Source organism: Amphiprion ocellaris, chromosome 6 (genome assembly GCF_022539595.1).
Source record: "Amphiprion ocellaris isolate individual 3 ecotype Okinawa chromosome 6, ASM2253959v1, whole genome shotgun sequence".
NCBI classification, from domain to species: Eukaryota; Metazoa; Chordata; class Actinopteri; family Pomacentridae; genus Amphiprion; species Amphiprion ocellaris.
The window spans coordinates 9023315-9050914 of NC_072771.1; the positions used below are offsets into that span (position 1 = coordinate 9023315).

Below are 27600 nucleotides of genomic sequence, written 5' to 3' on the forward strand. Positions count from 1 at the left end.
GACAAGCTCCCTCCATTCTGTTACATAATATCTGAGGCATCCATCATCCATGACTTGTGACCACAGTCGCCAATGTATAGCAGAACTTACACAGTCTTGCTTCATGTGAAAACATTTGTCTTGATGTAAAAATAGCAAAAATCCTGCAGTCTCAAGCCCAAACAATACCAAAAATATTAAACTGATTTATAAATGCTCAGACTTCCTCTTTCAAATTTCCTGTCAGCTGCAATTTGACCTTTTTCTTAAAGCTGTGGTGGTTACTTATTATATTAATGTGCAATGGTAACGTATTCCAGTTCCTAGCACCACAAAATGCAAAACAGAGAACATAACTGGTACGGAATCTCATGTTACCATCTTGGTATTAGTTCTTTGCAAGCATAAGCTCTACTTTAGTGACCACAACTTCCTCCAGCCCTATGAAGACAATGCTGGAGCTCTGAGATTCCAAAGAAAAAATCAAACACCTGGAACTCTTCATCTCACAATTGACTTGTATAAGAGTTTGGATTTTAAGCATCCTCCAGAAATGTCAAATATGATACAGTACAGTACTTCAAGTGCCTGTACCATTACCTAGCCTGCATACAGAATTGATGTTGTGAGCTCCTGCTTTTGTTTTAAGTGCTACTGTAACTCCTGTTCAGATTAAAATAAAACACTGTGGTATCCTATCTGAGATTTAGATGGGGACAGGAAAAACTGACAAAACATGAGCATACACACATCACGCAATCACTATTGTTCAACTCAAACACACACACTCGACCATGGCAATTTACAGCAGTTAACTCCTTAAGCAATGGCCTGTTTCTGTGTCTTATTTATTTTAGGCACAGCTGAACAGGCAGCACCTCTGTGAAACTGTGGAAATCAGCAGGGAAGCCAGTTTTAACTTAGGGAATGTGTGTTTCTTTACTCTCCCTGGACAGACCTAGCCGAGTTTGTATTCTTGGGGCTGTTCTTGGCAGAGATGTCCATGAAAATGTATGGCCTGGGACCCCAGAACTACTTCCATTCCTCATTCAACTGTTTTGACTTTGGGGTGAGTTGTCCTGTTCAGCTGGGGGTTCAGTTAATTTACAATGGGTTTAAAAGGGTGAGTTCGTATAGAGTAACAACATAATTCAGGGCTGGTGCCTCAGAGAAGTGTGTTATTGCCAGATTAGCAACAACATATACAGGCCATCTTAACTTATCAGACTCTGTTCACAGGTGATTATTGGCAGTATTTTTGAGGTGATCTGGGCTGCCATCAAACCTGGAGCCTCGTTTGGCATCAGTGTCCTGCGAGCACTGAGACTGCTCAGGATCTTTAAAGTCACCAAGTGAGTCATCAGGATTGTCTTTCTTTGTCTTTGGAACAGTGGTTAGACCATATACAGTATATTCATATGTCTCTCTGTGTAGGTACTGGAACTCTTTGAGGAACCTGGTGGTATCCCTGCTCAACTCCATGAAGTCTATCATCAGCTTGTTGTTCCTGCTCTTTCTCTTCATTGTAGTCTTTGCTCTGCTGGGCATGCAGCTTTTTGGTGGCCAGTAAGTAATTTGTCTCTATTGTTGTGTATTGTGACGCAGCTATTGACAAGATCAGTGGCTCGTAAGGTGAGGTACTTTTTCAGTAAAACAAGGTTATAATTTCATAAATCATAAAAAAAGAAATATTAAAAATTGAATTTCTTTATTTTACAAAAAAATGATAAAACCTGGAATCAACATAGTAAATAAATTTTTCTACTTACATTTTTAATTAGTTTTCATTCTTGTCTCCCATCTGCTTTGTGGAAGCACAGCCTACAGTTCAACCGAGTTCAGTGGAAAAGTCTCAGCTGCAGCTTCGTCAGTCATGGCTTCACAGCTGCCTCAAGGAGAACATTTTGTTTTGTACAAAATCTGGTTATTGCAAATGTATATTTTTGTCAAAAATTTAAGTGCAATACATAGAATAAAGCAATTTTTGCCTTTTTTTTTTTTTTTTTTTTAGAAAAATAACATGCCTTTCAAACCTCTTGCAGGTTTTGGGTCTCAGAGGGTTGATTAAGTCTTTGAACTAGATCATCACAATTTGAAAAAATGACATTGCATATTCTCAGAACTATTTTATGGCAGACATTTTGCATTTTTCTATGAGGGACAAGTATTCCTTTCATTTATAGACTTTCTAATCAGGTAATTCGACAATTAATGGTAACATCATAACAGTGGCAAATTATTAGGTCATAGCAGAGTATTTTTAGAAATCTTTGAGCAAAGTTTTTCAATGATCAATGGAACATACGGCCTTAGCTTTTTAGTTTTGTTGTTTTTATTATTTTTAAAACACAAAACAGTAAGAATAATCTAATAATGTTCAGCTCTTCTCCTTCAGTAGTTCAGCTATTTTTTTTACATCCACACTGACAATGCAAACAGAAACTGCCAATAGCTAATTTAAAGAAGTACATGCCTAAAAAGATTGGCCCAAGCTAGCTGTGCTGACTGTCTCCATGGAAACATTATACCTTTTGTTTGCATTGTCACCACCACCACTGTATGATGAATACTATGGTACTAAAATATCTGAGAAAGGTACATGAACTAAACACTCTGTGCCTTGACTGCATCAGTATGACTGCCATTACCATTACTATTCTAGCCATTCAACATCAACATCTACATCTATCCCTCTTCTTCTTTTCCTTTCGGCTTTTCCCTTCAGGGTCACCACAGTGAATCATCTGCATCCATCTAACCCTATCCTCTGCATCCTCTTCTCTCACACCAACTAACTTCATGACCTCAAACCTTCTCCTTGGTCTTCCTTTAAGCCTCCAGCACTAATGGCTGTCGCTGTTAATCTGGGCTTGAGCCAACTGGGCTGACTTTGGGCAAAGACACGAGAACCTCAACTTCTATTATTTTATTCCATTAAGCTGGCAAAATAAAGTTTGTCTTCTAGTTGTAAATGTGAGGCTAATATTATGGTTTACCATTCTCTATTACTCTTTGAGGTTGAATTATGGCCTAGTTAAGTTAGCATTGAGGTACACTAGAGCACTAAAAACAGTCTGAACTGTATTGCTATGTCAGGTTAAGCAGCTTAAACAAACTGGATGAAGATTATTTCAGCCTCCATGTGCTTCCTCTACCACTTACTCAGTCTTCATAGTACTTATAAGGGGTGTGAAAACTGAGGAACAACCAAGAATTTAAATGGTTAGAGAGAAATTAAAGAAGAGTAATATTTTGTGATTCATTCTTGATACTTGGATGCAGTAATGTCATTCAGCCTTAAGTTGCTATCAGTATCTCGTTTCTAAAGTTTTTTTTTTTTTAATTTCAAAAGCTTCTGATACTACTCAAATGTAATGGCAAATAATGTATAGCAGTCAAACAGTAGGCTGCTCCATCCAGCAAAAGGGTGAGAAGGGAGAGCGCTCTGAATTTGGAGCTTGATGACCAGCACATTCAAAGACTGTTTGTCTTCTTTTTGCAGGTTTAATTTTGAAGATGAAACGCCAACAACCAACTTTGACACTTTCCCAGCAGCTATTCTCACCGTCTTTCAGGTAAAGGTCAACTCCATTATGGTTTTTCCCTCCTCTGCTTGTTCCATTGAACTGGACTCAGAAACCAACCTGTGCTTCCTCTTTAGATTCTGACCGGAGAGGACTGGAATGCAGTCATGTACCACGGAATTGAATCACAAGGGGGCGTTCATGGTGGAATGTTCTCCTCTATTTATTTCATTGTTCTAACTCTCTTTGGAAACTGTATCCTACCCCAACTGTGCACTTCAATCTGCCCTCATCCTGTTGGCCAGCCTTACAGCATTGTAACAGAATTTATTGTTGATTTGAAGAACAGCTGCAACTGTAAATATTGATTCTGTGTGACCTTCTGTTTAATCTTTTCCTGACTCCAAAAATAACCAGACACACTTCTCAACGTGTTCCTGGCCATTGCTGTTGATAACCTTGCAAATGCTCAGGAGCTCACTAAGGTACATAATTTCTTTTTTGCCTGAGATATCCCAGTTTTATTGCAGTTTAGAGTGGGAGACTAAGGCAGTATGTCAGTCAGACACACAGCATCCATCAAGCCTTTTACCTTATGTAAAACCCCACATGGCCTTATGCTCCCTTTCTTAACAAAACAGCGAATATTGGCAGGATATGATGGTACCTTGGTTTACTGGTTTCATAATAGTGTTCACTTTGAATGAGGGGCCTGTTGGATGTCATTGATTCAACATAATAAACTGCAGGATCTCCACAGATGAAGAGCCTCTGCAAACAACTTCTTTCACCCCTTTATGGATCCCCGAGTGTTACTTCTACAGCTGTACTTTGAATGGCATCAATCCATTCTAGATTGAATTTTGTAAACAAAAAAACATTTTTAAGTACAAAGTTACAAAACGATTGTATTAGTATTATAGTATAGTATTTGAACACACCAAAAGCACAACAAAAATAGTTCTTTACTGCATTCACCATATAGCTGTGTTTTTTCTTTTACTTTGCCATCAACGGGGGCATATGTGGAATCACTAAGTTCAAAAACCTAAAATAATGTCTATGTCTCAAATAGTACCCTTGGCCAGCACAATCAAACAAACATTGTCAGCTGGCAGTGTACTATTATAAAGTAGCTCACAATCTTTCAATATAATTTCTATCTCCACTATACAGAAGTACATTGCATTCATCCCCATTGAAAAAGACTGAAAAGGGGGCCTTAGCACATAGAAAAAGAAATGATTGATCTCATAAAGGCCAGCCTGATTTAAAAATTATTAGATCTTTAATTATGGGGAAAAAATAATTCTGAGATACTAAAGTCAATATTACTGGATAAGGCCTTAAAGCATTTTTTTTCTTTTCTGGATGCAATGCATGTTTATACCACAGCACTAATCTAATCACTTATACCAATCACTTCAGTGCTTCTATTTGATCTTGTAATAACACTAATACAGTTTTCACTGACACATGATTTCAGTGGCAGTCAGTTTTACTTGAAAGAATGCCAGAAGAGGCAGGGTTCATGGATACTTACCTGCTGGAAGCCGAATGAGACGCATCTGAGCAGGATGTGTTGAGTTATATTGACCAACAGGAAAACAGGAAAGTTAAAATAAATACAAAATGAGAAAAGTATTGTTCAAGTTAGTAAAGAGAAAAGAAGAAGAAAGTAGCAGAGTGGTGCATATGATGTGAACTCTCTTGCTGTACTGATTGAATCGGTGCTGTGAAAATGTGCATTATATTGATGGCCAAAGCGATAAGGTCAAGTAGAAATAAATGCTCGTGTCAACCATAAGCCAGTGTCACATAAAGGTGTGGTTCTCTGCAACATAGATAAACATGAACTTGGTAGTTTACTGGAGGACATGTGGGGGTCTTAATGGCTGGACTGCCAAAAACAATTGAGCTTTGTTAATTTTCTGTTTAGTGGGAATTCTGTGCAAACAAAAGATTACAATAATGGCAGTTTAAATCAGTAAAAAAAATTGCCTTGATTGGCCTCAATTCCAATATTTGAGATTGGATTGGGACATCCCTAGCTGCTAGCTGTATATAAGTGTGTATGTATGTATGGATGGATGTTTTTTACACATACTGTCCAGGATGAAGAGGAGCAAGAGGAGGCTATTAATAAGAAGCTTGCACTCCAGAAGGCCAAGGAGGTAAAGGAGGTCAGCCCCATGTCAGCCGCTAACATTTCCATCACAGCGTAAGTTAGCCTTGTCTATTGTCTGTCCTGGCTTTCTGAAATCTTCTTTTATCACTTAACACACAGCAACGACACACAGGAATTTGACCAGTGGACCAATATGTGTTTGTTCCATCCATCCTTTTTCTATGCACTGCTTTATCCTCTGTAGTGTCTCACGAGGGCGCTAGAGTCAACCCAGCTGATTTAGGGTGAAGGCAGTTGATACCTTGGAAGGCCACCAGTCCAGCACAGCACAGGGCAGGACAGGACATTAATATCTGTTTCCCTGTAGCCTGCATTCACTGCCCAGATAAGCTTTTTGCATGATGTACAAACACTTAACTATTAGTCTAACAAATTGACAATATATACAAAAGAAAACCAAGATTACAAACCAGCTAAGCGCACAGTAAGTCAGTACTTATACACATGAAGAAGTAGTACAGCTGTAGGTACTAGCTTCTACATTTTGCTTACAGGCTATGTCAAGTCAACAACTCTACACAGTTGTTATTTTTATTGTTTATTCCTGTGAAGTCCTGTTTGTTGTTGCTGTTTGTTAGTCAGTTATTTTATTTAACTTAGTGTTCTAACATACTAAAATAATCAGGTTACAGATGACTGTCATTTCAATGAGAAACTTAGAGAAATCTGATTTCCACTTGTGAATTTCTTCTGAAGAACACTAATTTCTTTTCCCATTATCAAGTCACTTGAGTGCAGATATATGCAATGATTTATATCTTAATGCATGACATGTATTTGGTTTAACTCCTCCGTTGCTTTTCTGAGAAAACTCTGCATGTCATTTTGTTAAAACAGAGCATAATGTTGGCTAACCTCCTCAGAGTCAGTGTCCAAGTGAAAGTCTGTTAATCTTTCTCTTTTCCTAACTTACTGAATGTCCTTTTTTTTAAGAAGGCAGATCTTTTGTTTCTGTCTGCAAATCTCCAATCTAAAAAACAAACAAAATACTGCTTACAGCTGAAGTGACAAATGTTTTACACCCAGTACAGCCTGTATGTCCATGGTACCCCATTGTATTTTTTACACATAACCATGATGGGTTCTCAAAACCACAAACGTGCATCATGTGCGATAGTTGGATGGACAGATTATGTGGTTAGAGAGCCAGATTTCTGAAGGTACTGTTCTGCACTCTGTTATAAATAGTGGTGTCAGTGCTGCTGTGGAGTCATAAATAATGTAATTAATGCAGCTGAACCTTAGTGAGTGGGGTCGGAAGAATTTTGGGGGTCTTCTTTGGTAGCTACCTTGACCTCACAGAACACACAAGATTAGTAAAATCACATAATACTTAAAACACACTGTTAAATTACAATACAAAACAGTATAAAATAATTTAGCCGTATGGCTCACGCTCTTAAAGTGCCAGATTAAAGTTCATGTGCTTGTTTAGAAAATCAGTGAAGCTTTTAGGATGTGGGTAGCTTCAGGATAAATGCTAATGTAGAAGTAAGATCTACTGGTCGTAATACTTCTTGTGGCTCATACACACAGAGAGCATGCAGAGTATATGAATTCAATTATTAAATTTAAGACGTAAAAATTCTTTGTTTATGTGTGTTTCTCTAAACTGGAAGGAGGAAAATGTAATCTAAATACATTTAACATGACAGCAGTGACTCCATTTATTGTGTGTGTGCTGTAAAATGATTCTCTCATTGGTAAATACCCTCAAAGAATGATCACTTAGCTTTATGAAGCTTTTAGGAATGTTTTAGCTGCTCATGGTTTAGATTTATAGTTTTGAATCAAATGATTGGGCCTTACTTTGCAAAGTAAAGAATTTGTCAAGTTTGGGCTGACATAATTGGGCATTTGCACTTGGCTATCCAAATTCCTGAGGATGGGAAGAATATTTATAAAAGTTTTGCTGCTAACAGCAGCTGCTCAGCACCTCGCTGATGATTACAGTTCAAATGTAACTGAAAGATGTCAAGTCAAACAGATTTTCTGGGGCAAAAACCCTGAATGACAGTGGCATGCAAAATACTCTTGTTACTGTACACAGTTAAATTATTGTAAATCAGAAAGTTCATCTTGACACAAAATGTATATATTACATATTTCTAGGCAAAGAATTCCAAGATGATCAAGGTCATAATAGATTATAACCAGGGAGTGACATGATTACTCAGTGTACTCTGTGTCACCACATAGACCGACACTCACGACTGCAGTCAACTACTACTGTCTTACTGTTATTGAAACCCAAATTATTCTGTCATCCAGAGCAACTCTATCCACAAATATCCATAAATTTGAATTTGCTTTTGCCAGTTTAAGTGAAATTTTATGGACTTCAGTACCATCTAGCTGTCACTATGGCAGTCTAAATGTAACTGACAGACAATTTTCTTTCTGGTTCAGCACCAGTCTTGTGTTTCTGATCTTTGATTGCCCGTTGCATTGAAGTGTGATGGAAGGCTGAAGGACACAGAGAAGACACAGAAATGTCCAATGGTGTCTGTCTTTTTCTCTGACTTCATCCTATATGATGTTTCCCCCATTTTTGTTTTGTGCATGTGCAGTTTTCTAACACGCAGTCGAGGTAACGCGCACTCTAGCAGCTCATCCATCTGCAGCGTTAACTCACTGTGAGTTATTACCTCTCTGTTACAATTTTGAAATCCCCCCATTACCTGTCCCTCATCCCTCTTCTTCTGATGCTAAGCACTCTCTTCTTCTGTTGTCATGCCATTCTACTGTGTGAATTGTCCAAAGGAATGTGGCTCTGTGCTCACATCTTGTGACAGAGCTGAGTGTGTGTTTCAGTATTTACATTTGTGTGTTTGATTTCCTTGTGATCGACAAGTGTCTGTGTCAGCGATCGTGTTATGTGATTGTTTGTGATCAACATCTATGTGACTGATTTCTTTTCAGTGACTGAACCTCAAGATACTACATTTCATTGTTTATACAGTGCATGTGTGCATTATGTATATTACATTTGCAACAGTGATTAATTTCCCAAGCTGGTTATAAAGATGTATTGTACTCTACAGCAGTTTTAGGCTTGTGCCATACAGATGAAGAACATTGCTACTCAGTAGAAGCAGGTTGACAAAGCAGGAATTCAGTTTCTGACATTGTTTATTTACAGAGGTTGTAGTGAGTGAAACTGATGTGACAACATTAAACTACAACTGGACTAAAACTGTCATTTAAGGATCACATTAGTGAAATTCTATATTTTTCTTAGTGTCAGCAGTTCCCATGAAAACACACTGGTGTGCCACACCAGGTGACATGTTCCTTCATTACCATGAACACACACACGGTAGTTTATTTTAATTCAGTTCTGCGTATATAGCCTTGTTTCCCCAAATACTAACTAATAGATACAGTATGGTCTAATCCACTGCTGATGATTGTCCCCAACAAAAACATTCCTGGGTGACAAGCTTTTTCAGAAAATGTTTTAAGCATGAAATTGTATATGTACAGTACTTAACAAATTTATCAGAACACCACCCACTGAAAGGTGTTTGCCCCTGCTGCCCTAAATTAACAGTATTGCTGATGACCAAAGTATTTTTTATTTTTCTGTATGTATGTGCAAGCTCTTTAATCAAAATGATATATTAATGTTCAAATATGATTATTATTTTTATCCATTAATTTTCTAATTTACTGTTTTACAAAAACACAGAAAAAATAATAAAACACATTATTTTTTGATTGAGATGCCAAATTACAGTTATTTGCTTGCATTCCAGAACAGAAAAAAATGTTTTAGTGATTGTATATTATTTTTGATTAATTTCTGACTTCTCAGAAAATTGCAGTGTACTGGCATAAATTTGGGTATAAAAACGTGAATTCAGTTTAAAAGTCCTCACTCCTCTGCAAAATGGTGAAGCTTAGGGAACTCAGTGAGAAAGACAGAGTCCGAAGTAAAGCATTTCATGATGCTGGATTGTCTTTGAGACAAATAGGGCAAGACATAAAGTGTCCTCACAGCGAGGTCAGGTATGCCTTGGATTGGATTGCAGAGACTGGTACTTACAAAATGCGCCAAGGGAGAGGCTGAAAACAAAGCTCAGCAGATGTCAGGCACCTTAAGATTTGAAGTACTAGAGACAGAAGGAAGACCATGACTGATCTTCAGGCAAAGATTAATGCTTCTACATCAGAATGTGACAAAGTCTAAAGAATGACCATAAACAGACGACTGAAGGAACTAGAAGCCATTATTGAGGCCTGCAAACATCCAAAAACGGCTATAATTTGCCAGAGAGCACAAACACTGGACTGTAGATGACTGGAAGAAGATACTCTGGATGGATGAGTTGAAGTTTGAACTCTTCAGTCAGCAGCGTCATGTTTCCACAGAAAAGCTGGAGGAGGTTTTGATGCTAGATGAGTTGGACCCACAGTGAAACACGGTGGAGATTCCATTCAAGTATGGGGTTCAATTTGTGGAAACGGCATGGGCAAATTAGTTAGAATCAGTGGTATCATGAAGAAGAAGGTCTACCACAATATCCCGATGCATCATGGAATCCCTTTTGGATTGAACCTGGATTTAACAAAGCAAATAGATCAGAGCCTTCCATTGACTGATTGCTGCAGTGATGAATACGTTTCAGCATCAACTTATTTAACCCAAGATGATGCAGTGGGGAGCTTCTCATTTCTTACACAACCATGTTGGAAGGATGTTAGTCTCTTTCAGAAAGGTCAAGTTATTGGCCTATATCAAGCAAAGAAAGCAGCTAAGGAGATTTCTGAAACTAATGAAATCAAGTTAAGAACCGTCCAACACATTATTAAAACCTGGTAGGATAGTGGTGAACTATTGTCTTTGAGGAGGAAATGCGGTAAGAACAAACTTTTGGATCATCGTGATCACTTAAATGTTTGGTGAAATCATATCATAAGAAATCAACAGTAGGCTATGTTTAATAGTGAAAGTAAGCACTTCCAAATGAACAATGTGAAGGGAACTTTAGGGATTGGGACTGAACAGCTCTGTAGCCCTAAGAAAACCACTGATCAGTGAGGGTAATCAGAAAAAAAGGCTTCAGTTTTCTATTAAGCATAAAGAGTGGACTCTGGAGAATATGAAAGAAGGTCATGTGATCTGATGAGTCCAGATTTATCCTGTTCCAAAGTGATGGGCACATTAGGGTAAGAAGAGAAGAGGATGGAGTGGTGCACCCATCATGGCTAGTGCCTACAAGCCTGTGGGGGTTTGGGTTATGTTCCCAAAGAATGAGGTCAGCTGACTACCTGAATATACTGAATGACCAGGTCTTTCCATCAATGGAGTTTTTCTTCCCTGATGGCACGGGCATATTCCAAGACGGCAATGTCAGGATTCGTGGGGCTCACACTGAGAATCAGTGGTTCAGGGAGCATGAGACATCATTTTCACACATGGATTGGCCTCCACAGAATCCAGACCTCAGCCCCACTGAAAATCTTTGGGATGTTCTGGAGAAGACTTTGCGCAGCGGTCCGACATGCCAATCATCAATACTAGATCTTGCCAGAAAATTAATCCAATTTTAGACAGGAATAATGCTGTGATATTGCAGAAGCTTAATGATGCCACAGTGAATGAGTGCCATACTCAAAGCTAATGTCAGTCCAACAAAATATTAGAGTGTGCAAATTTTTTTTTGGATGGACAGTGTATTGGGAGCTCAGTAGCAAAAGAGACTGTGGAAAAGTACATAAAAATGCCAGCAAGAATGCAAGCTATTTTCAGGACCAAAGGAGGTCATACAAAATATTAATATTTCTGGTTTATGTATGTGAATAAGAACTATTTAGTTGTTCCAGTTTGTTATTTGCCTAATAAATAACAATGCAATTTTTTGCTTGAAACAAGTTTTTGACAGATTTCTAAAATATTTGTGTTTTCTCATTTTTATGACAGGTGGTCTAATAAATTTGTTAAGCACTGTTTATGTACTGTATGTGTTAGGCTTTTTTTTTTTTTTTTAAAGTGTCATTGTCTGTGAAATCCAATGGGCTTCGGAGCTGAAAGTCAGAGACAAGATTGTGATGTTGAAAAGCGCTGAGGCACAGACTAACACATTGTCAGCTGTGGTCTTTTCATTGGATTTCTTGACAATATAGAATATCAAAGTAATGTTTCCTTTGTTCCAGTTTTCTATTTCTTTACCTTCTGAACCCTAAATACTACCAGCCAGTTTGTAAAACCTGTTTACTTTTTTTTTAAAAAAGGAAAGAAAAGAAGATTTGATTCCAGATGGCTGTTTTATTTACATTGCAATGAAAAACGAGCCAACAGTTGTAAAGATTTCACAGAAGCAAAAGATTCCCAGAAACTGCATGGAGTTAAGAGGGTTAATTGTCCATGCAACAGAAATATTAAAAGATAGCCTTACTAACATAATAACAATGACAAACGAACGGTTTCATTGTCCCATGTTAGATCAGATCACACAGCATCACTCAGTTATAAAACAGCTTTGGGGTACACTGCTGCTTGCATGTACTGAAGGTCAAACAGCTGAAAGACATTATTAGGGGTTTTAACTGGTAATGAAGCTTTAATTTTATAACTAAACATGATAGATTGGCTAGATTTTGAAATACACTGTCCACTGAAAGAAAACCTAAAAATATAATGACTAATAATGACCAATTTTTGCAACTCCAGCAATCAAAGTCACATATCTTATGCAAATAAAAGCGGCCACACACCATTTCTTTCAGTAACTTGATTAACCCTCATTTCCCATCCCACCTCCAAAGTAATGAGATACACTCAAGAAATGCTAGGAAAGACAGCCTTAGGTTAGTTCTTTAACTTCTTTTCTTCAAGTAACATTGTTAGATCTGGACACAGACACAACGACTATGAATGAGACTTCTCAGACCAGGCAAATGTTCCACAGCTCTGTAACACTGTAGTAGCACAAGTGTTTATTCATGGTATCTCTGTCTCCCATTGCTATTATTTTCCTGTGTCCTTTAAGAAAAAAAATATTTCTTTTGGCATAGTTTTTGCGTCTCGACTGTGTATGTCCCCCCAGTCTTAGTTTTTTGGAATTCATTTGCCCCTTCTGTGCTTTTGTCTGTAAGTTGTTTTTGTCCTTTTGAAATTCCTTCTCTCCCTGTGTTTATTTCAATGTTGCTCCCTTTATGTGTTTGTAGGAGTTATGTCTGCACCCCAGTCCATCACTACCTGAGGTAAAAACTCAAGTGCCTGCTAGCAAGGTGGTCAATAATGCTGATTACATGCATAACAACATACATAATTATTAGCCCTGCATTCTTGTCATACACATCATGTTAGGGCTTTTTTGTTCATCCAGTGAGTCCAGTCCTATTATTTCCATTCCCCTTTTAGAAAGCATTCTTAATGTGTGTTGTGCAATGTGCTTGTTCTGTGTAGAGGTTGAGTACAACTAATGCACCTGCAGGACGATGGAATATTTTCTCTTCCTATACTTTGTAGTGAACAGAGTAACTTCTATGATGAAATGCTACATGATTAACATTGTAAATGTAGAAGAAACACCTCTGTTTTTAGGTGACACATAATGAAAAGTGCATGCATTCAGCCATTTCAAAGTACAGTAGTACAGACGTTGACTAAATAAAGTAGCATGTCAAAGCATGGCAATGTCGCCATGCTTGGCCTTTGTTCAGGCATATCCATGGATGAGCTTTCTCCACAGTATACTATAATAAATGGAAGCAGTAGTTTGCTGTGTTGAAAGCTCCATTGCACCTTGATCATACTGTAAATCATTCAGATTAGGGACTATATGTGTCATCATGAGATGTAAGACATTGTGTACTGCTGGTGTTATGTGCCATGAAGTATAAAGTTCATACATACTGAATGTCTCACAAAGGACACCATCCCTGTCACTGTATCCATTGGAAATTGTTATATCCTTCGTAGAAATGCCAAACTGTTGTGAAAAACTGTCTCTAACTAAACTATGACACTAACACCAAGGTGGAGGGTTCAGAAAATAATTCACACTGTATTTTGTACTGCAACATCAACGTTTCAATGGTTATGATTTGTTTGGTTCTTCTTCCCCATCCCTAGTAAGGAGCAGCAGAGGTCAGTGAAGACAATGTCAGTGTGGGAGCAGAGGGCCAATCAGTTAAGGAAGCAGAACCTGGCGAGCTGTGAAGCCCTATACAGCGAACTAGAGCCTGAGGAGCATCTTCGCCTGTCCACGGTCCTCCACATCCGGCCTGAAATGAAGACCCACCTTGACCGTCCACTAGTTGTTGAGCCTTTGCTGGGAGACCACCACCACCATCACCGCAGGCCATACACGTCAGAGGAAGCAGAGACTGCCGGAGACCCTCCAATCGCCCCTAAACAGCCCCGCCGTCATCATTGCCATCGAGACAGGAACCGGGCCAGAACAAAAGAGGAGACCAATGATAACAGTGAGACCGGTAAGGAAGGAAGGCACCACCTTCATCACAGCCGCGCCAAAGATCACGACAGTAACTGGTGCAAAGATGGGAAGAGCAGGAGGTCACGCAGCCGAGAGGGAGGCAGGAAGCATCACCACCAGAACTCAGTGGATGACAGTGGAGGTGGGGGAGTCATGAGTGAGAGAGAGCACCGCCATCATCACTCACACCGACAGTCCCGAGGGGGCAACGGGACAGTGAACAGTGGAGGTGGGGGAGAGCGAAGGTCCCATCACAAAGATGGACATTTGTCCAACAGGGATGGGGATAGGAATTCCAGAGGAGACAGCGGTGCCGATGGAGAGAGGAGGAGACATCGGACTCATGGATCCAGGGGCCAGCCCACAGCTGAAGGAGAGGAAGGCAATGAGAGAGAGAAGACCCACAGTCACAGGTAAAACTCCAAACTGCTTCAAGGTTGTTGTTCTTGTGGTCACTGGCTTAACAGAGACTTTGCAGGGTCTTATTTAGCATAATGGTGGCAAATACAGGTATGGGAGCAACAACTTGGATACTTTTCTTTGGCTTTGTACTCAAGAACACTGGACATGATGAAACCACAACTGTGAGGGTACGGGTTAGGTATCCACCTTAGGTCCTGTTTGTAGGAAATGCACTGTTTAGAAATAAACTGTCATTTGGAAGAAGCAGAAAGTAACTGGATTGATTAACATAAAATTGGTCCTTGATTTTAAATTCTCTGCTATTAGTGACTATTTAAAGTTTTCAACCCTGTGACACTGACAGGATGATTATAAGTCCAACAGAAGATAAGCATGGAAACAAAATAGAGAGACTGAAAGGAAAACAAAACACTGGATCAAAAAAATAAACTAGAAAAGCACTTAGAGAGCACAGTACTCCACCAAGGCTGCTCATTCCTCGTATTAATTCTGATGCTGAGCACAGGCATGTGTTATGCATGTTCACGTTATATACGGATACTGAATCACATGACCTAAATATGTAGCGGGTGGCAGGAATTGATGGGACTCAGGAACACCCCCACAATTTAATCAATTGTTCCTCGTATGATTTCCAACGGATAAGTCCTGATAAGTCCACAGCAGTCGATTTGTAGTAAGAATGCAATCATGTAATCATCAGCAGGCTGCTGACGCAGTGTTCACTTGTCATAGTTACAGTGATGCTGTGCCATTATCAATGATACACAAATCTTTAAAAAATTTGTGCATCCAGACTATGAGCCACATCACTGCCAAAATCTAATCACTTGGTCCTTGTGTCATTTCTGACCTTCCCTGAAAATGTCATCTACATCCTTTACTCCGTTTTTGAGTAATGTTACTAACAGACAGACAGACAGACCAATGCCGATCACATAACTCCACCGAGGCGCCGCCTTCTTGACAGAAGATAAATGCAACATGGCTCAACAACAGTATAGAGAGGACTAAATTGTCAGTTGTTGAAAGATACATTTAGCATGGTGAAATGTCTTTTCAAAGTTGATATGTGGAATTTAGAGTTGTAAGATGCAAACAGTATGCAGATGAGCATATTAAGTATAGTAAGGGCGATGTAGAGTGGATTGGTAGAAATGGGCAGCTGGAGTCAGCCCTAACTATAAGCTTTGTCAAACAGGAAGGTTTTAAGCCTGGTCTTAAAAATAGAGAGGGTGTATGTTACAATTGAAAGGTGCTCTAATATTTTACAGTGACACTGCAGATATACATAGTGTTTCTGCTGGTGCGTAAAGATTTAGCCATGACCATCAGCCATTGTTAAGTGAGACAAACTGTTACTTATACTAGGTACAACACCACATTCACTGTTATCCTCTCGACCAGAGTTTTTTTTTTTTTTGTTCAGGGGCCATATACAGGCCAAACTGATCTCAAGGGGGCTGGACCAGCAAACTCATAGCAAAATAACCTAAAAATAACAACACTTTCAAATTGTCCCCTTTGTTTCAGTGCAAAAAAGTATATTCTTAAAATGTTCACATTTAATGAACCATTTTTACAAAACATTATGAACAATCTGAAATTTCTTAAGAAAAATAAGTGAAATTTCAACAATATTAAGCCTTTATTTATCAAATACACATTACAACTTCCAGATCACAGACTGTCTACAAAGGCACAAAACATTTAGTCACAGGTATCTGGAACTGAACGATACAGTATTTTACTTTATGATAAAAACAACTTGTCAAATTTAGAAATAATTTTAAACGTGCAGTTGTACAAATTTACAATTTGCAGTTAATTGTTCTCTGTAATTTTTATACTTTGCAAACGCATCCCACAGACCAGATTGGACGCATTGGCCGGCTGGTTTTGGCCCGCGGGCTGTATGTTTGACAACCCTGCCCTTAAACCAGCACTGTAAGTTTTTCTTTGCAGATTATACAGAATATTATTCTTAAAGATCCTTCCTCTGCTTTTGGACCAGGTTTGGTGACTCAGAGGGGGAGTCCTTAGCCATCTCTCCTGACCGACCAGAGGACTCAGACAACCAGAGAAATGTCAGAAGAACTGGCCAAACCTCCATCCAGGTTCCTCCTCTGACTATCACCTCCCCACCTGGAGAGACCACCTGCATACAAAGTCAGTGCCAACAGAATGCCTATAGAATGCACACACAGTGTAACTGAGATAACTTTCATCTCAGTTACACTGTGATGAAAATTACTATAAGTAACTTTCATCACACTATAAGTCTTCTTCATAGTTAATTTTATAGAACAGTTTCATGTATTGACTTCTGTATGGGTTCCTATTAGTTGTTGAATTTGACACTATTATTACCAAAGTACAGTTCAATTCAATTCAGTTTTATTGATATAGCACCAATTACAGTTCAAATTGTCGCAAGACGCTTTACAGAACCCATTTGCCTGAACCCCCAGAGCAAGCCCTAAGGTAACATTGGCAAGAAAAAAAACTCCCTTTTGACGGGAAGAAACCTTGAGCAGAGGTTGGGCGTTGTATCCAATGCCTCCGGCCATTGGTTGTGTGCATAGGCAAACGACCGAACAAATGACTGTAGGTAGGTGGAGACTAATCTCTATCACAGCTTTGACTTCCTTACATATTCCTAGGTAGACACCCTGCAGTGTGTTAGGGGTGAAGATTATTTTCTATATTATACTGTGCCTGGCATAGGTGGACAAAGAGATTCCTTCTACTTTGAATTGGTGTTCTGAGGACGATAAATGATGTCCTATAATGATTGCTGGGAGATGTTATTCAATGCTACTCTGCCATATCTGCCATTATTGGTGTCTCTGATTATCTGTCTTTCCAGTGAACATTGAACAGCCCATGAATGAGAAGACCCTGGAGGACCTATCTCAAAGTGGACCCAAACCTATTCTGCCTTACAGTTCAATGTTCATCTTTGGACAGGCCAATCCGTGAGTGACCTCAGCCTTCTTTATTCACCTGTTCATCTCCTTGTACGACCTCAAATATGCATTTGACTATGTAGTTATTGGGTAGTATTTTACTTTATATCGATTAAAATATCATTTCAAAACACACTGAAATAACATGATATATCCATACTACACCAAAGTTAGAGCTGAGATCTAGCAATCCTGTTTTTGTGAAGTAGTTCAACTTTGTTGTCAAGTGAAGCTTTTTCCTTAAAGCTCTCTGAATACCCAAGACAGTCTGTTCGGAGATTTTGTGTTTTTAGTGCAACGGACATCAGCACTGGAGCAATGGGAAGCTGAGTAGGGAGTAGTTACATGTTAGGCTTTAAAAGTATGAATCTAAGTAATTAAAGGTGTATAGACTATTGCTGTCTTTATTTTCCTGTACTGCACCTGTGCCTTTGAACCTAAACTGTTATTTTTTTATTTTTAACAACCTAGAAGTGGTGCAGTGACTGTAAGGTGATCCAACTTATATCTTTTGTCATTTCAGTGATATTGCACAGGGGTGGACTCGTGTTGTCTTCAGCTGGCTTAGAATGGATATAGCTAGTATGCTGATAATTGAGCAAATATTTGCTCATAATGAACACTACATATACAGACCATTGTAAGAATCTTTCCAGAAGGCTGTCTGTCATTAGTGTTCATTTCTAAGCTGGTAAAGAAAATTGGCTGTGACAGTCACTTTAATTGCAACTTGAAGGGCATCATCAGAGCTTTGTGGTCACTTCCTAGAATTTTTCATGACAGTTTATCAGACCAGACCAGTTGAAGAGCAGCAAGAACACTGCAAAATTTGTCCATTTATTCACCTCAAGACAACCTGAGAAGCACAAAGGCATACTAAGAAACACAGAAAAATTAGCCAAACACAGTGGAATACTGTGACACACCCATCAAAAATACATAACACAATACAAGCTTTTACATGCAAATCACATTTCTTTGTATTTCAATGATGTGGCTTTTTCTCACATTTTTGGATGAAATTAATTTTGTGTTGCAATTTATGTTGGCAAGTTTTCAATTTTACTTTGCATTTTTATTAAGAGGTATTTTTGCATCGTGTGCTGTATGTGAAGCTTCTTGTCTAATAGAAACAGGCCATTACAGTTGTGAACTGTATATTCCTTGTGTGTTCTATTAGGTATGAGGGCTTAGCTTTCTTTTGTTCCTTGCTTTAAGCCTCAATAGATATTGCTCACTGTGTCTCTGCATCTCTCTCCTCAGGGTGAGGCGGTTATGTCACTATATTGTGACCCTACGTTATTTTGAGATGTCTATCCTTGTTGTCATTGCTATGAGCAGCATCGCTCTGGCAGCAGAGGACCCCGTCTGGACAAATGCCCCTCGCAACAATGTGAGACACACAGTGTACATGGCCTTCACTCATAAACACAAAACTGAGAGAAGAAGTGTGTGCATGTGTTATTGCTCTTTTTTTCTTTTTAGTGTTCACTTTGGTCTGATTGTTAAAGTAACTAGGTGTGCAATGTGAAGCCCAGTATATATTTTATAGTAGGTCATTATCCAGTGCTCCATACTGACACGTGTGGTGTCTCAAAGAAAGGACACACATTTACAGGTTACACGATACTCCTGATTATTGTACATGACATGACCCTAGACAGTAATTTTAGTAGTTTTTAATAATTTTAGTTTTAATATTAGTCTTTGTACTTTGATGTCTGTCTCAGTACTAATCCGATCTTTCTTTTGCAGGTGCTCAAATACTTGGACTACGCCTTTACTGGAGTTTTCACTTTTGAAATGGTGATTAAGGTAAGAATTAATAATCTCATAACATCACTGTCTTCTCCATAGCTGAACTGTGATGACTATATTTTTGATTCTAATTCATTAGTTCAAGTGTCTTGCTGACTCTATTTACTAACTAAAAGTACTTAAGTGATGAATGTGGAGAAGACACTGAGACAGTTACTGCCAAGACCTCACCTCATTGTGACCACCTTGGTACACTTCACGTATCAGGCTGCATCACTGTCCCTTCATTCATAATCCACCGCACTGTCACATAAATCAATGCATTTTACTGTCTGTCGCTGATTACTGTAACACAAACGCATTTCTTTCTTCAGAAATTCTTTCTTAAACATTTGGTTTATTAGTAAATAGCAGGTAATTATCAATGAAAACATCACGTAATAGACTCGGCCAGTACAGATTTAATGGTATAGTTTCATATCAATAGGTCATTGAAATAAATAGATAAAATAAAACAACATAAATTTGAAACAAATAAAATGTGTTTGGTTTAGATGGTGGACCTGGGTCTGCTGCTTCATCCTGGTTCCTACTTCAGAGACCTGTGGAACATTCTGGACTTCATAGTGGTTAGTGGGGCGCTGGTGGCTTTTGCATTTTCGTAAGTTCAACAACTCCCATCTTTTTGTTATAAAATAAGACAAATGTTGGTGTAGCATGAGTCCTGATCATCAGATTTGGTGGATCAATCTGGTCTGTCAGGTGTAATATCCAGTACATACCAAACTTCAAAGACATGTCATTTGGATTACATTCCTGTCTGTCAAATGTTCATTAAGATGGCTGAACATCCATTAGATAGATAGATGGATAGATAGATAGATAGATAGACAGACAGACAGACAGACAGACAGACAGACAGACAGACAGACAGATAGATAGATAGATAGATAGATAGATAGATAGATAGATAGATAGACAGATAGACAGATAGACAGATAGATAGATAGATAGAAAGATAGATAGAAGATACTTTATTAATCCCAAGGGAAATTCAATTATTATTCAACTGTCATAGTGCAGCTCCACTAGAAGGAAAGTGAATCCTTTTAGAAACCTCCCCTATCATTACAGATCTAGAATCATGCAGAAAATCATCTGCATCAAGTTTTAATGTTTTATTTTATTTAACATTATAAAGTCCCGTTATTTCAAATGTGTATGAGTGAGATCAGAGGATGTGTGTGGTAACTGTTAGAATAACAATAGAATAGAATAGAATAGAATAGAATAGAATAGAATAGAATAGAATAGAATAGAATAGAATAGAATAGAATAGAATAGAATAGGAAAATTCTGTAAAGCCTGAAGTATACATAGTATGAGCTTGTGAGCTGTTATTTCAATAGCTCAGCTTTGCCACTTTTGACAGCTTTCTGTCTTAGTCTAAGTTTGCTACTCACTGCAACAGTTCCCTTGGGGTGGTGAACACCAGCAGAGAAAACCATTACATTTGCTGTCAGCTCCAACCTCCAGAAGAAAGCAGATTAGAGGTGGAGCCAAAGTTCTCAACAAATTTTGAAAGAGGAAGACGCGCGAGTGTGTGTTTGTGTGGTGCACTGTTTTGATTATGTTTAATGACTTGATCTTCTTACTGTTTCTGTCCTTGGATCGTTATGAAGAAGCTTCATGGGGTAATGCCTCCTCTACCTCTCTCATCATGCCTGTCTGTGTCATCATCTGTGTGTATGTATGTATGTATGAAAGAAAGAAAACATACATGGCTCACACTGCAAAAACAAGTAATTCCTCACATATTTGGTCTTACTTCTGAAAGTTATCGAGAGCATAGGATAGGAATATATCCTATGCTCTAGGAATCTGTTTCTGTCAATAAATTTAGTATGAGTAATATCAGTATATCAGTAACAGGTCTCTTTATTTGGAATTCAGGCACAAATGTAACACCCAGTAATTGTGCTTCAGTGATTTCCAACATTCACCAAACTGACGTTCTTTTTCGTAAGACAAGCATTGCACCTACATGAGTTCTTATCTTACAGATATCGTCAGCCTGTCACTAGATTTGTTTCTCCATCACTGCTGACTGTTGAAGCAAAATGGTGATTTGTAGAGACCAACCAGCAAACTCAGTTCAGAATTACAGGATGCATTGCCATCAGCTGTTACGGTGGATTTTTCCTTTCCTGTAAGACATGCATGATATGAAGTGAAATTGATTGTGAGGATGGGTGTCTTTTGCAGTGTATACTGTTGTCTGTGGAACACGCTCTCATCTCGTCGTCCAGCTAAAGTCTTCCTGTACTTGATCCTCATGTTGTTTGGTCACAGGTCCTTCTCCCATGCCTTCCTCTGTTATAGAGAGGCATGTCACCTGTGTGTTCATTATCCTTATTTTCTCTGAGCCTCTGAAAAGAGGTGTTTTTATCAGCATTTTGCTTTGCCACACCTCTGCCTGGACTGGAATGATACCATCAATTTCACTCTCTCTTTTATTATTAGCAGTTCGCTAACAAGCAAGCTGCTGCCTTTGGGCATGAGTACATCTTTGGGGATATAAATCTCCCCTATAATCCTGGCATGCACATTACAAAGACTGTATGACATCTGTCCTGTTAGTTATACATAGACCTTTCACCATACTGTCAAATAATTTCCATTCACACACAATTTGTTCTACGCTCGCCTGCTTAATTTGTATCTGACTGAAGCAGCATCATACTGTAGATGAGGATTTATTGATATGATTTGGTTCCACACCTGTGCTGAATAGTATTCGTAAATTGTAAAGTAAAATTTACACGAGATTTATGAGACACTTTTATATGTATATGAGACACTTTTATATATAGTAAATAAATCAGACCTTATAAAATAATGCTAATAATCTGATGATCTGCTGTAGTAAGTATAGTTTTTTAGTTGTTTCTTTTTGTAATTTATTCGATACACTATGAAGAGAAACACAAACTGAAATTGAAAATGTGAACATCAGATAAAACAAAAAATAATTTAATAATAAAGGAAGAGGTTAATAGTACAGAAAGAAAACAAATTCTTGAAAGGTAGATGTGTCAAAAATATATGTATTATCATAAACCTACAAAACAACCTACAAAAGTTTCATACACTTATACAGACCATGTATACCATGGCAGTCTTGAGTTTTCAAATATTCCGTTAACCCAGCATTTTCTATTAAGGGATCATTGAAACCAGTGTGTCTTTGTAACAAAAACCTGTGTATTTTTGTTCTTTCATGGATTTATTACAGGTCTTTTGGAAATATGACAAAATCTTGTAGGCTGAACCAGCCATAACTAACTTTAAGACAGAGAAAGTGTGAGTTTTCATCCATTTACAATCATAGACTGGAGACGGGGTCCAATGTGATCAGTGGAGCAGAGATATTACAGCAGATACGCAACCTGAAACGTGTGAAATTTGTGTTATCAGGAGGAGGCAATGAGAAGGCAGATCTTTGGAAGACACCATAGCACACATTTCTGAATGAGGACCCTTAAATGTTTACTCAGACTACATTTTGATTAAGTAACACAAAGATTTTCATTCCCACTGACAATGCTACAAGGAACACCAGGCTCACATTAAGATGAAGAAAGACATTTGTTCTACTATCTTAGACTCAACCATTGTTTATATGTACTCATTCAAAGTAGCTGCTGAAAGTAGTGCTGCCAGGATCTCCCCTTAAATCTTTTTTCATTGTTTGTGTCAAGCTATAAGTTTAACAGTGTCTTATGTCATATATGTCTTTAGTCTTGTTTTAACTGTCTGTCAACCAGTAGTACACATCTGTAAATAATGCACTACCATTTTAGACTATTTTGAAATTATACAACCCGTCAGAGAATATCTCAAAGGTTTAACTTTGTGAGGGACATCTGACCGAAGACCCTTTCCTTGGTTGATGTCATGCAAAACTACCTTTAAAAGGCCATACCTGAAAGCACCACTTTGTGTCCTCCTTGAGTAATTCCTGAATCCTCCCTCCCAACAATCCTTCTAAGACTCCTGCTTCCAAGAGTCCTTCCTAAGGTCTTCAAGACCAACTCGGAGGCTCCACGCTTTTCTGACCTGCATCAACAGGCATCAACATCCATCAGCAGAAGCACCACTGCGACATCACACAGTGCATGCAAGTAACTTTCAGTTTCACTTGGTGGAGCTGTCCACGTTCTTATTAATTCCCAAGAATAGATTAGATTGAGGAATAATTCAGCATAAGCGTTTAAACCCCAAACGTTTTCCCTACAATCTGATGGTTAAAAAATATACAACCAGCAACTTGAGTGATTAGTTTTAGTGATTTAGAAAGTTGTGTTAATCAAATTTTCACACTCATTATCAAATTGCTGAAAGGGTGCCATATGAAACCATATTAATAGAAAGTTATCTCGAGGGAAAAAATGTGATCAGAAAAGGTGCACAGTGAGGTAATGAGGTGTTCTGTTACCATCAATGGCTTAAAATATTTCACTTTATGTGTACCGAGTCTAGAATATATATATAATTTTCACTTGGAGCAATTTCTTATGAAAAATAATTGAATATTCCCACCATATTCTAACTATGTAAGACGCACCTGTAGACTGGTGTCCCCTAAAGTCCTGCCTTAAACCCCATCGAAAGTCTGTAAACTGCATTGAAGAATCCAGTCTGTGTCAGAAAGCCAACCTTTTAGTTTAACTTTTCCAATTCTGTCAAGAGGAGTGGTCAACAATACAACCAGAAGCTTGTGGACGACTACTAAAAGCACCTAGTTGAGGTGAAAATAACCAAGAGATGTTTAACTAAATATTACTATTGTTGTATGTATAATTTTGGCCCAGCAGATATTGTCATATTTCCAGAAGACCTAAAAAAATCTATGAAAGAAGTAAAATGTATGAGTTTTTTGTGACAAAGTCAAATGTGTTTCAATGATTCCATCATAGGGAATTCTAAGTTATAGGAGTCTTTGTAAATTCAAGACTGCCATGATATACGTGATCTTTACAAGTGTATGATAACGTTTGCTATATAGTTAAACTGGGCATGAATATTTACCTGCAGCAAAAGACATTTGATGGCTTTAAAAATCTCTTAAATAACTTTAGAGATGGAAAAGGATACAGGAAGACCTAGAAATCAGTTGACATACAGCAACAGTAACATTAAAGTGTTGAATGAACTGAGTTGCACAGGTCATCATCCTAAAATGACATAACGGACAGTGCGCTTTTATAGTCTAGCTCTGGAAAACACATTGGCAAGTACTTCAGATTTGGCCCTTGGGTTCGGTGGAAAACAGTCACAGAAAGTTTCTGTGACATTTCAGATATTGTCAAGGACATTGTGTAATGCCAAGATAAAAACTTTAACAAAAAAACTTTAAGAACAAAATTTTCTAAAGAATATTAAAAGAAGCCTGAATATTGGGAGCTCATTCTTTGGTCAAATGAGACCAAGAGAAATTTGTCTGGCTCCAGCATCAACTCTTTTAGCAATGATTCATCAGTTTTGTACTGAACAGCAAGCAAAGTTTTTTTTTTCTTGGTTGCTGTCATAGAGGTTAACATTTTGCACCTTTTCTTTTGTCCTTTTCACCGTCTGAGCTGTCACAATGACTCTGATTTCCACTGGTGGCCACTGCATCAGATCTGAAGCAGTTTCCCATCTGTTTTTTAGACCTATATTGTGAAATATTGCAATGTCTATTGTGTCATTTTATGAGGATGGCCACTGTGGCTCTGATTTGGGATCAGGGATCACAGGTTTTTTTGACTTGTGTGTTGGTGATCACAGGTGTATTCATTTTTGTTCCATTGAGTTTCTGCTTTGAGGACTCTATTTATGAGAAATTCTGTACTGTTCAACTTAAAACTAATATAAATATGATCCACATAAGTTCATTACAAATTTTCTGTTCAATAGTTAAATTACATTTTTTTCTATTGTGTATTAAATAATGTCTGATTTATTTACATAATATTGGACACTTTGGATATCTGTAGCTATGGCTGTAAATTGTTCCTATGCATTCATTTCTACATATTTGATTCCTAAGCAGGTGAAATCAAACTCAAATAAGTTACTTACAAAGGCTTTTTGGCACCAAGTCATTTCCATACTGGCAGTAACAGATAGTAAGTCCTGTTTGATTGACAGCTGTCATTCATTCATCATGCATGAGTATGGAGCTCATTCTGCCTGCCATTCATTTGATTGACTGTGGCTAGGACAATGAACCACAGCATCCACATTACGACCAAATCTGTGAATTTGTCATTCCACCCACTGAATTCACTTAAGTGTTGAGCTCAGATGGCAGCTTTTTGGTGCATTTCACATGTGATGCAGCATTTTAATGTCAGCTGCAGATGCTAGCATCCTGTATTTAGGAGGTGGTATACATTTTCATTGTTGTTTTTTTCATTCTAATTATTGGTATTATTATTTAGAAAATCTCTTCAGATGCCCTTTTTGTTGGCATTTGCTCTTTTTTCAATGTTTTGGTTGAGACTCAGAAGTTGTAGCAGTATGCACCTACAGAGCAAGGCCTGAGCAAGTGCCTGGTATAATTTAAAAGTCTTGATTTTTCTATTACTTCAGTGAAAAGTAATCTCAAAAATTCCCCACCCAATCCCATCCTGTAATTTCTTGTAATATTTTCACTTGGATCTACTCTCTCAGTTGTCTGCTACCAACCAAAATATATAAGATTTTACATCTGTTTTCATTAACAAAAACTATTGTGTATTTGATGCAAACATATGCTTTATTTTGTTTGCGTGTGTGAAGCATCCATAAATGTGCTGTACCTTGTTTTACCACTGTTTTCCCCCAAGTAGATCGCAGCAAGGTATGACCAGGTGGGGAACCCCCCTATGACACCCCAATCCCCATCCTGACCCCACCACCATATTCCCTTTACCTTACCCTAACCCTTAACCCCCAAATCCAACCTTCTTTAACTACCATTCTTCTTTTTCCCAGATCAGCTTCATGTATAAAATATCAGACCCATATTCTAGTGAAACAAATGTCTTTTTAAGATGACAGTGAACTTTATCTGAGAGCTTTCAACTGAAACCTGTCTCTGCCTTAAAAAAGTTTTTAGCCGTTTCATTCCAAAATGCCATATAGTAAATTTTTCAAAGTCATACCTTCAATACACAATGAAAAAGGTCTATTTCAATGGCCTAGAAGTCTTTTTTGCTAGCTTCAGTAATATCCCATGATAATCAAAAGGATTGTGTTAAAAAATATGAAGAGCATGAAAGTTTTTGTATCTAATTTTGGAATGAAATTGGTCATTTGGAGACTGAAGTTCTTAAAACAGCATTTTTCCTTTTGCGTCGGGCAGTCTGTCTGCCCTCACAATAACCAACTTAAGCAAAATTTGGGCTTGCTTATTGAGTCACACGAAACACTGCTGTAACAGCACACACTCACTTTTGTGTTTGTGATTACTGATTGTGAAATGCCTAATATAGAATACAAAAATTAGTAGGAGCATAAGAGAGCTTGCTTCCAGTACTTACTATGCTGTGATCACACTTCATCATGTCCTATGTGTAGTGGATGAGAGGAAGTATTTCATTTGCTGCAGGGAAACCTGCTTCAGCTGAAGTTTAGTCCTGTGTAGCTTTGTGTATGATGACTGTCTGCTGTTTAAGGCACCAGTGGTATGGATTCATTGTAATGTCACTATGGAAATTGGATAACAATGACAAAAATGTCATGCCTAAATTGTACATTGTTTAACTTTAGGCGAATTTGGTAAATCACAGCAGGATACTATATAGTGAATAAAAAGAAAAAAAAACAAACAGAAAATAGAAATGCAACTTTTGGCATCACAGACGTTGAGTTTGCAATTGTAACCTGAAGAAAAAATAAATTAAAAAACTGAAAGGATATGGTCAGATTTTTAAATTTTGTCTTAATTATTGGAGCACTCTCATGCCATATGTATATTGCCGTAAACATCTAGAAATCCTGTTTTTGCTCTGCACATAAGTAGATTCTGAAGATGTGATACTTTGATGATTCTATAGTCCGTTTTAGCCAAATGAAGTTGGTATCTTAGCATGTTACAGTCTTTTTCTTACTTGAAAAAGTCAATTTTGTCCTTGTTGAGACACCACAGAGGATAGTCATTTGTAATTGCATGATGTTGCTGGAATGCAACATTGGTTAAAAAAAAAAAAAAAAAAAAAAAGATTCTATGACATCAAAGTGGAGATCACAATTGCCTGTCTAACTGCTACAAAGATGACACTTCT

General features: G+C 38.0%; 1 protein-coding gene across 9 annotated transcripts in view; it reads left to right on the top strand.

Annotated features, from left to right (window-relative positions):
• Positions 1-27600, top strand: part of cacna1ba (calcium channel, voltage-dependent, N type, alpha 1B subunit, a) — a 164637-nt gene that overhangs the window by 81104 nt on the left and 55933 nt on the right. For 5 of the 9 annotated variants that reach the window (XM_055011217.1, XM_055011212.1, XM_055011210.1 and 2 more), the window contains exons 12-26: positions 936-1048; positions 1219-1331; positions 1414-1545; positions 3482-3554; positions 3641-3758; positions 3921-3988; positions 5618-5724; positions 8262-8327; positions 12865-12900; positions 13775-14551; positions 16576-16730; positions 17431-17539; positions 18794-18923; positions 19286-19345; positions 19843-19949. In XM_055011217.1, coding sequence (XP_054867192.1) covers positions 936-1048; positions 1219-1331; positions 1414-1545; positions 3482-3554; positions 3641-3758; positions 3921-3988; positions 5618-5724; positions 8262-8327; positions 12865-12900; positions 13775-14551; positions 16576-16730; positions 17431-17539; positions 18794-18923; positions 19286-19345; positions 19843-19949 — 2164 coding nt within the window. The remainder of the gene's footprint in view (positions 1-935; positions 1049-1218; positions 1332-1413; positions 1546-3481; positions 3555-3640; positions 3759-3920; positions 3989-5617; positions 5725-8261; positions 8328-12864; positions 12901-13774; positions 14552-16575; positions 16731-17430; positions 17540-18793; positions 18924-19285; positions 19346-19842; positions 19950-27600) is intronic. The other 4 variants (XM_055011218.1, XM_055011216.1, XM_055011215.1 and 1 more) reach the window with 2 other exon arrangements.